At 43.4% G+C, this 10,969-nt stretch overlaps 1 protein-coding gene across 1 annotated transcript; it reads right to left on the bottom strand.

Moving 5' to 3' along the window:
- Window positions 1-383: 383 nt before the first annotated feature.
- LOC129719828 (calphotin-like) lies at window positions 384-2,396 on the bottom strand. Its single transcript, XM_055671236.1, has one exon. The coding sequence runs from the start codon at window positions 2,394-2,396 to the stop codon at window positions 384-386; it is 2,013 nt and encodes a 670-aa protein (XP_055527211.1).
- Window positions 2,397-10,969: the final 8,573 nt, after the last annotated feature.

Raw genomic sequence — 10,969 nt, 5'->3', positions numbered from 1 at the left:
TTCGTTTATTTAAAATAAATAAATTGCTGATAAAATGCTCTTTTTTCTTCGCAACTTTTGCATGCCGAATGCTCTCGATCGTTAACTTTCCTACTAACCCAACTAGAGGGGGGATGAACTTCACAAACGAGCCACTTCGGATTACTCGAAAAGAGCGTGTAAAAGAGTTTTATCGAGAAGAATTTGCCTTTCTTGTACTACAAACGAAATTATTTGACTTGATGAAATTCCTCAAAAACCATAGAATTCCTTAGAAAAAGAAAGGAATAAATTTTTCTCTCTCGGTGTATGTGTGAGTCGTATGGCTTAAAAGTACAGAGTCCCTAGTTTAAGTACACTTAAGAGTAAATCGTCTAAGCTGTATGGTTTCCACTGACTACCGTTCAAGCGGAAGGGGCATCTTCGGCGGTAAGGGGTGCAGCGGGCGCTGGCGTTTCGGCCGCGGATGCGCCGGACTCGGTAGCAGTTGTAGATGATTGTGGCCGGAAGAAATTCTGGACGTTCTGCACTAAGCTTTGAATAGGGCCTGTGGCAGGAGTTGGCTGTTGCTCGGAGTTGCTGGATGGGCGATTGAATACGGATCCGACAGCATTCGATACCTGCTGAATAATGTTGGGTCGGGCTGTGGTACTACCTTCCGCAGAGCTTTGTGCGGCTTGGGTGTTTGGATTTAGGAAGCTTTGGATGTTCTGACCAAGCTGCTGGAACACATTGGGAGCGGCAGTGGTTGCTGTTTCATCGTTGGCAGCAGCCGCGACTTCACCGGCGTTCAAGTTCTCAGCCTGACCAGCAGCTGGGGCGGCAGTTGTTGAGCCTCGGTTCAGAATTGGTCCAAGTGGGCTGTTTTGGATGAGATTGTTGACTGGTTGAATGATTTGCTGAATCAGATTTGGGCGGGCGGTCGTGCTAGCATCATCTTTCACTTCGGCAGCACGCAAAACATCAGAAGGCTCTTGTTCGACTTCCTTTACTGGAGCAACTTCCTCTACAATCGGTACAACAGCTCGAACAGCTTCGGTTGGCTCATCAGCTGGCTTTTGCTCGGTCTCGGCAACTTTTTCCTCTACAATTGCTTTGACAGCAGGAACAACTTCATTCTCCACAGTCTGGAGTGTTTCCTTTTTCTCTTCAGTTACGATAACTTTTGGTTCTTCGACTTCAGCTGCGGGAAGTGCAGAGCGTAGGGATTCAACTGGATCAATTACTTTTTCTTCCACCGGAACTTCTGGAACTGGAACCTTTTCTTCGGTTGCGTCGGCAGCAAGAGCGGGTGTAGGTTCTTCATCGGCGGTAACTGCTGGAGCGGGTGTTTCATCGGCAGCAACATTTTCAGCTTCAGCAGCAGGTTCAGCAACTTTTTCGGCAACCTTCGCCTTTTCCGGAACAGCAACGGCAATTGGCTCTTCGACAGCTACAACTGGTGCGTTGGATCTTAAAGAATCGACAGCAGCAACAACTGAATCTGGAACAACTTTCTCTTCTACAAGAGGCTCTACTACAGAATCAGCCTTAGCGTTGGCCGCTTGAGACTCAGCTAGTTGTTCCAAGAAAGGCTTAATCGGTACAGCGCGAAGATACTCTGGATCATCTACGGGTTCATTCTTTGCTTCATCTACAACCACAGCGGCTGGCTCCTCAGCAACTACGGATGGCTCTACGCTTTTCAACGATTCGACCGGGCTAACTTCATCAGCTTTAACAGCAGGTGCTTCGGCTGGTACTTCAACCGGTTTCGCTTCAGCTTTGTCCAGAATAACTTCAGCAACAGTTCGCACTGCAGGAGCGATCGGTTCTTCCTCAACGTTGGCTACAGCTGGCACAACTTCTTTTTCCACGACAAGAGGAAGAGCGCTGCGCAGTAAGCTCTCGGATTGCGTCGGCTCGTCATCCTTTTTCGGCTCGTCGACAACAGCTACGGCAGGTTCGACAACCTCTACTACGGGTTCCACATTACGCAATGATTCAACTGCTGCGACTACCTTATCTTCTACGACAGGCTCGACGACAACTTCGGTTTCTTTGACAACGGCAATCGGCTCCTCGACGGCTACTACTGGTGAAACACTGCGCAATAACTCTACAGATTCTTTTTCAGCATTAACGACAGGTTCATCCACGACAACCTTTTCAAAAACCACAGGTTCGACGACTTCGACCACTTTAACAGCGGAACGTTGATTTTCTACCGGTACAACTGTTTCTTCGAGGATTACTTTGGCTGGTTCTTCCTCGACGGCGACAGGAATTTCGGCATTCCGCAATTCGGATACCACTTCTTCCTTGATGAGTTCATCCACGATAGGAACTACATCTTCACGAGCCACCCTGATTATCGACGCACTCAGAATACCGCTGAAGGCCACACAGACCAGCGCGCAGACTACTAAAGCTTTCATTTCCTGCGATAAGACTCCCAAAAAGGAAAGTCAAAGTGCGTTTTGTTGTTTTGGCACAAATAATTCACTGGTTAATTTTTGTTCAGTTCCTATACACTATCAGTCAGCCACTTTCGTCACTTCACTTTCGCTCGTATAGCACCGATCGCTGGCTGTCTTGGTATTCCTGGTTCGCCCTCGTTGGTGATCGACGACGATCTGCACTTAGCCAATTAATGTCTCCGACTGAATATAAAATGAGAAAGAAGCTCGATTTTATATCACCGTTGGTCGTAAGCCGATGACCCGTTATATTTTTTTCTTTCTTTCCTTCTTTTCGCTTTCCTTTCCCACTAGTGGTAAGGTTCTGTGCAATCAGCATGCTTCCAGTGGCTCGCGCAGGTAAGAAGATCCCAAATCACGGCCCTCGTTGCGACCAGCTCGGACTGCGAGAGCCTAGTGCTGGCAAGAAAGAGAGCATTAGAGTGAGAGGGTGGGTTCGGGTGTGTGCGCGCTGGGCTATCATCCGAGAAAGATGGCAGGAAGAATCTTGGATGAAGTTTCGCTCTTCCGCGCCCCCGGCGAACTGATGTCTCAGCCGCGCCCTGCCTTACATTGCATGACGAGGTGGTAGATAATGGGCAATGAAACTCGGATGCTTGACTCGTAAAGCTATTCCTTTTTTTGCCCCGTACGCGCGCTCCCGGACCAGCGCAGGCGAACTCAGCTAGTGGGCTCACTTATTATTTACTCCCTGGTTACCGTTCACCTCTTGTTGCTGTTCTATTCCACCGGGCAAGAACAACCAAACACGAAGAAATTATCACCTTACTAGCATTCGATTAGCTGCTCGGATCGAGTAAAAGCATTTCCCTCCGTTGTGTTCATTTTGCAGTACTGCGCGGTGGCGTCGAGAGTGCAGAGTGGATCTAATTTTAAAACAAATAACGTTTGTTGTTTATGATTCTGCAGTAAACATTCGGCAGTAGCAATTATTGAAAATTTTAAATTTAGTGTGATTGAAAAAGCTGTAATTCAAGTTGTTTTAGCTCTTATTGTTATTAGTTTAGATGAATCTAACTTATTTCATCCGATTACGGATTATGAAAAGATCTCAAAAAGGTGAATATCATTTTATAGCATTCAAACTCAATTTAATACCATACCGACCAATCTCGGCTCTCCTCAAAATCTACACCTACTTACGGCCCCGGCACATAACGCTCTGGCTAGAAAGAGGTGGCTATTCTATTTGCTAACTCTTCATTTTTTTGCCTCCTGCTAGTATGTTTGTGCACTCCTCTCATCCTCGCGCCGAAAGTTTGTGTACATAAACCTGCAAATTAGTCTTGGGAAGATTTTTTTTTCTCGGTAACCTGCTCATCTTTTGCTACGCTGTACATGCGAATGTTCCGATTGCTTGCAGACCAACAAGTATAAAGCATGTCGGCCTGGAGAAGGCGAATAACAATCCAAACCTCAGTCGCCGCAAAGGTTGTACAGAACATGATCGGATTTGCCCCGAGGCGGATTGAAGGAAGAGAGAAAAAAATATTGCCCATGCCGGTCACGAGTGAAATCCGCAGAAATTAGCAACACAGAAAGGAAAGATTTCGATTTGTTGGTCTGTTATTTCTTTTTGTACGTAATAATAAGAAGAAAACAGGTAAGGAAGATGGATTTCGACTTCCGATAGTTTTTTTTCTGCTCTGCGGCTTTCAACCGATTTGACTAAAAGTAACTAAAATAAAAGTGAAAATTTTGGAAATTTTGCGCATGCGCGCTGTTGAACGAATGATGCTTTGCATTACAGAAAGGAATGGTGACAACGATGAGGCACGTGAGTGTCAAGGGACGAACCCCTTTTTCGAAGATTGCATTATTTTTCATATGACTGGATGACTTCATTTTGACTGCATCAGTAAATTGTTGCATTATCAAAAAATTAGAGTCAAGTATTATTTTGAATTATTCATTTTCAGACCTTCTGCAGGAAATCAGTAGTCATTAAAAAAAATAACAATTAACATGTTTGTTTAATGTGCCTTTGTTTTTTTTTTTCTTCATCTATAGTTTATTTGACACGGCACAAATACAATTCAATGTTTAACGGCGCCAATTATATTCCATGTGCCTTTGTTGTTGTTGTTGTTGTTGTTATGTGCCTTTGCATGGCACATAATCCTTGTGCCAAAAAGTTGATAATCTTTCAAAACATTGAAATGACAATCTTAGATGTCAAAATTCCTCTAACACAATCGGATCAATCGCAGATTATTAGCAAATATCGCAAAAGATGATATCAAACTAGAAAACCTTGAAATTGTATTTGCGTTGAGTCAATAGTTTTTGATTGTGAAAAAAATCCACCTACTGTAGCTTTTATCAATTCACGGCTTCCACCAGTCGCTGATTTGATAAAAAGTTCATCCCGTTCGCGAAAATGCCCATAACAATGTTAAACCCTTGCTGATATTTAGTGATTTTCATAGATGAAGAAAAAAATTTAGTGATTTTTGCAACTCACTTATTTCATCAAACCAGCCTGTCCTCGAACTAGATCTAGTGTTTACTAGGAAATAACAGCACGACGAATGGACGATTCGAGATGCGCCACAGAAAAATAACATACACACACACACACCCGTGCCTCTTTCTTCTTTATGTGAATAAAAATCCCGTTAGCACCCGAGATTCATCTGGAATTAATTTATTCACGACGATCGGCTGATTGGTTCCAACGGCTGCAGTCTCATGGCAGGCCGACGCTACACCGTCGCCTCCGCCTTTGTCTGTCAGATCGACGCACGGGCGGCGGCGGTGGTCATTGCTTCGAATCAGACACATTGTGGTATCAGTTCCAGATGAGGACTGGTAAATGGTAAATTGCCAGGCCGGTGGCGCCGCGGTCAAGTTCTGCTCGTAGTGGCACGGTGGGTCTTACCAGGCGAGAATCGTTGATATGCGTCCCTTCGCTCGGAGTAATGATTATTTTTCGAATTGGATACACACTTTCAAGGGGTTTATGTTCGGAACTATTTTTAGATTTGATTGACACACCTTGACTCGCTGTAGCACCCTTGGATGCTGCATGAAAGGTAACGGTAGTGTATTTCTCGTGGAAATACAGGTAAAATTCTTGTATTTCTATAGACTCAGACGAGTGGCTAAACAAACAAGAAGCCTAATCAATATGATCGTGTTGTTGACGCTATTTTAACATTTTACTGTCGCGAATATAGCTTTTATTATCGATTGCCTTTTCTTCGCTGCCCATTTAAGACTATGCTTATTAATTTGTGTTTGGATCATCGTAGCTACTATTTGCGGAAGCTGTGTTTCTATCTCAATGAATTCTGACTCGTCATCATCGCTACGGGAAAAAGCGAGTCGTAAAGATATATTTTAATGTCACACGCCATCAACTCAGGCGAAGAAAGGTCATTAATGGCGCCAGGCAACGCAGGATTTTTAAATAACTGTTTTATTTGCTAAGCAGAACTCTACTCGATGTGATGTGAAGGAAGTATTTAGTAGGGATTTAGTTCCGACAAGCATAATAATTAGCCTGCGTTCAATATCGAGTATTACTAAAATATAATGGTAAAGTACTATTTCGGAAAAACATTATGAAAATGTGATTCCTAGATATTTCGTGATGGTTCAAAGAGTATAATTTCAAAAATTCATGTATAAAACGTATTTAAAATCGTGTTATTTTGGGAAAAAGTGCACCTACGGATAGTGCGTGTGAATATGAAATTGTGTCAAATTTAGGAAAAATATAACTTTTTTTTTTCTTTATTAGAGAGGCTTTCAGCCTAAGGCTGGTTCGCCTCTAAGGAAAAAAATGGGAAAATTACAGTGCATTGGTTTTAGATTTCGTTGTAAAGTCTCGTTTGTTTAAGAAATGAAAGCAGGTTGTTTTCGGCCATTGTGTCATTTCGTAAAATATCTCGGATACTGGTATCTAGGTTTAAATTTCTTCTGGATGCTTCATAGGCGGGACAGATAGCAAATAAGTGTTCCACAGTCAACGGCAGGTTGCACTGCATACACTTCGGTTTCGGTGCTGACGATATATAGTGGGGGTGAGTCACTCTTGTGTGGCCAACTCGGAGTCTGGACAAAATTCGTTGTTCCTCGTGATTTTTCCTGTCCGTCCACTTCTGTGTTTCCCCTTTTATTTTTCGTGTGAAGAGGTTGTGTCCTGTGTACCACTTACGTTCCCATGCCTGTTGTACTTCTCTCCGGATGTATGTCCTGATGTCTGCGCTAGGCACGTTGCGCCGCCATATTTGAGCCTTTTGCCCTTGGTTTGCGAGTCTGTCTGCTTCTTTATTTCCTCTGACGCCGCAATGACCCGGAAGCCAGCAGTACGTAATGTTTGTACGTGAGTTGGATTGAGCAGCTTGTATCCATGGGTGCTTCTGCCTTGGGTTTTCTAAAGCAGAAAGAGCACTCGCCGAATCAGACAGTATGATAATTGGGTTGTCTAGCTTATCGGTGTTCTCGATTGCCAGTAATATGGCGGAGTAATAATACGGAGCAGTTGTCGGGTAGTTTTCGTGCGATGTTCATGGAAGAGCTGTGTACTCCGGCTCCTACTGAATTCCCCGCTCGTGATCCATCAGTGAAGACCTTGGTATGCGTAGCATATTTGGTACTAAGCAAACTATTGAGTAAAGCAGCTACTTTTGCTGCACATTCTCCGGCGCGGATGCTCCTTTTGACCGCCCATTCCACTCGCGGCGTGGGATGGTTCCATCGTAGATCTCCTACTCGATGCAGCTCTTCTACAGGAGGTAGGGTTGCTGTGGTGTTCTCTCGCAACAGGTTTTGGGCCTTTTCAAGGATAAATACACCTTCACTGTCACCGTAAGTTTTCTCTAGAAAACTAATGGCTCTGAAGGAGACTGTTTTGGTGACGAGCAACTCAAAAGGAAGCACACCTGCTTCCGCGCAGGTGGATAGAGTTGGCGAACTTGGTAAAAGTCCTGATTCTAGTCGGATTAGTCTGTTATAAATCGGTTCAAGTGTATGTATGAGCATCGTAGAGTTGCGAGCTGTTAGTTCGATTCCATAGAGAATCTTGCTGACAACTATGCTGGTTCCAATTATAGTGAGTGATTTTCTGTTGTTTGACCGATGTCCTCCGATGTTGTTTGACCGATGTCTTCTACTGATGGTTTTCATTAAACGCATTCTACTCTCAACGGATGCTTTCGTCGCGGTAAAGTGGGGGACGAAAAAGCATCTTCTGTCAATGATGACTCCCAGAATACGAATTTCCTTTCTATATGGGATTTCGCATCCGTTAATTGTAATGGGGTTGCTCCAGGGATGGTGTTTGTGCAAGCAGCAGTGCGTAATTGCACACTTTTCAGCAGCCATGTTGAAACCGTTTTTGAAGTAGAATACTTCTCTCAGGAAGTTCGGCTACATAGGGATGTGAAATGAAAATCTAAAACCGAAAAAAGTGAAAAATATGTCCAATTTCAAATGCAAATAAATCGGTTAATATTCGATGGATTTCCTTCGTTCTTGTAGCAATAGATTGGAAAATCTTTTAAGATTCTTCCCAAAAGAAGTTAATTGTAATTTTATTATTCACACTATTGTACTATTGAAAATAGTCAAGCCTTGTCAAAACGAAAAATTCGACCTCTGATTGGTCGTTATATGATTGCTTCCCAAGCACAGTCGACAGAATCATATACCTTGCCATTGAAAGCATGCTATTTAGCTTATATAAGAGCCTGTTTCAGCCGAAGCTGCTCATAATAGTTCTAGACAGTGACAACAGCAGTCGTCCTTTCTTAGCAGCAGTACTAGCCCTGTTGTTGATCACCACGTCTCAGGAGCAGCGCAGTTCTTCTCTGCGTGTGTCGTCAGACTGCCATTATTCCCCCCGTGTTGAGGCAGCATGAAGATTGCCATCAGGAAATCCAATTTTGAAAATCAAAACGCCTTTTTCAAGGCAAATAACAAGTCATTGAATGTTAATAATTTTTGACAACGCATGCAAGCGATCTGTGTTGGATACTAGCAATTTAAATCTGTCGCGCCCGTCTAATTCACACAATGCATGTTGTCCGTGCATCTTAGTTCCCCCTAGGTTAGGGCAGCTCAAAGGTTGCGATCAGCAACCGATTTTGAACCGCAAAATGCCGTTTTCAAGGCAAATAAACAAGTAATTGAAGGTTAATAATTTTCTGGCATCAACACAAGCAGACATTCTGTGCGGGGTGCAATCAAATTCTGTTGTAGTTGTCTAATTTTCTACTTTATTTAGTAAACCCCCCACTGTAGGGGACAGCGCAAAGGCTGCGATCAGCATAACCGACTTTGAATAACAAACTGCCCTGTTAGAACGCATTCACAAAAGCAGGTAGTTCGACTATGCGGAGCTAATATGAAGTCGATTCAATCAATCAGCATGAACAGAATTTCGTCGTCTCCCAGCTGCCAAGTTGCAACATGATGCAACACGCAACAGCGAGCAAACGAAATCGCTTGACGTTACAAGCCGCAATACGATTAGGGGTGAAATAGTTGCGTGTGTGAGAGCACCATCGGTGTTTATTCGCTGGAAACAAAAATCAAATGCGAATTACGGAATAATTTGTCTAAAGAACATTAGAAAATGGTAAAACTGAACAGAATGGCGTGGCCTATTTCGTAGCACCCTTCGGCTATAAAAGAGTGTTTCTGTGAAAACTAGCTACATTCATCAGTCGAATGGGGAGAAGTAGCAGCAGATATCAGCACTCAGCAGTAACAGAGGATAGCAGCGGGTTGCGCCTGTGGCTGCCTTCAAATTAAACAAATCACTTGCCCTGTGGTTGGTCACCACGTCTCTGGCCTCTGCCAGGCTAAACACCAACGCGAGCGATCGGGCGAAATTTTTGCCGTACATCAGCCGGCACTTCCTCTAATGGAAAAGTTGGATCATTTTGTTCAGAAGAATATTACTGTCGGTAATATTACAGAGCTGCGATTGCATTATATCCGATATGGAATTGAACAATTGTTCTTTTGAGGACAAATAAAACACTTAATTTGAAGAGTTAATAGCTTTGGATACCAGTATGGCAACAGCCTCAGCGATAGGTGCAGCCGGTACTTCCCTGAGGCCGATGTTATAAGGAGTAAATGGAAGCGGCACGGCAAAACAGTTCGGTTGTGCTTAGACGCGCGTCATTTTTTGTTGTTGATATTATTCCCCACATGAAACGACGTGCTTTCGTACGATAGCGGCGGTATTAGCGGTAGATGCATTTGCCAGCACTTACTCCAGTAAAGCCGTGTCTAATTTTTGGCCGTGCGCATAAGGTCTCTGCCATGCTAAACGCGAAAAGCGGCGCGAACCGATTCGCCCGGCCGTAGGTTAATGTACAGCCGTGAGTAGAGCTGTGTAAAAGTATTATTTTGTATTTGTATTTGTATTTGTATTTGAATAATCCATCTGACAATAAATAGTCTTAATGAATAAATTACTAACTAATCACAGTTTTGAGTCTACTTATAAAATATCGGGTTGGTTCGTCAAACTGGAAGTGGTCTTCAACAGCGGTAAAGCCACGAACACACGCTGTGAATGGTTCATTTTTTCCGAACAAAGTGCGGTGAAAAACAGGTTGCAGTAATGTTGCGTTTCGGAGATTTCTGTTCGGGACACGAAAATTTACCATTTGGAGCAGTGCCGGGGCATCTAATTCTCCATTTAGTAGCTTAGCGATGAACAAACATTGTTGTATTTTTCTTCGGCGTTCCAGAGTGTCTAAGCCCAGTAGTCGGCATCTATCAGGGTATGGTGGCAAGTTGTCGGGGTTTCTCCATGGTAAGTTCCGCAGTGCCAAACGAATAAACCGTTTTTGAACCCGTTCTATCCTAAGATTCCACGTGATCTGGTAGGGGTTCCATACAATACTAGCATTTTCTAAAATCGGTCGTACAATTGCACAGTACAATGCCTTCCAACAATGCGGCTCAGAAAAGTCCTTAGCCACCTTGGATACAAATCCCAACTGTCTTGTTGCTTTAGAAATCAACCCTGAGCGGTGCAAATCAAATGTCATTTTCGAGTCCAACAGGATACCCAAATCAGTCACTTCGGTTACTCTGGTGAGCGTCATGCCGTCAATATGATAATCATGGATAATTGGTTGTGATTTACGATGGAACGAGATGACTTGACATTTCTCCACACTAACAATCAACTTGTTTCTGTGGCACCAATCAACAAACAAACTTAGACAGGTTTGTAAACGGCGACAGTCCTCCTGCGTTTGTATAACAGCATATAACTTCAAATCGTCAGCATACACCAATTTAAAACAACTTCTATTCAAAATCAAAGCAGCATCATTGAAGAATAGAATGAATAGTAGCGGACCAAGATTACTACCTTGTGGGACACCGGAATTGTTTGTAAATGCCCTCGATACGCAACCATTAATCCGTACCCGAAGTTCACGATTCGTTAAGTATGATTCTAGCCAGGACACCAATTGAGTAGAGAACCCAAGCCGAGACAACTTGTTCAGCAGTATTTGATGGTCAATTTTGTCAAAAGCTGCCTTTAAATCTGT

This window comes from Wyeomyia smithii, chromosome 2, assembly GCF_029784165.1.
Source record: "Wyeomyia smithii strain HCP4-BCI-WySm-NY-G18 chromosome 2, ASM2978416v1, whole genome shotgun sequence".
Taxonomy (NCBI): Eukaryota; Metazoa; Arthropoda; class Insecta; order Diptera; family Culicidae; genus Wyeomyia; species Wyeomyia smithii.
This window is presented reverse-complemented; position numbering and strand designations above follow the sequence as displayed.

Bases quoted from the DNA above. Each gene is read 5' to 3' on its own strand.
- LOC129719828 (XM_055671236.1), bottom strand. From the start codon at position 2,396: ATGAAAGCTTTAGTAGTCTGCGCGCTGGTCTGTGTGGCCTTCAGCGGT.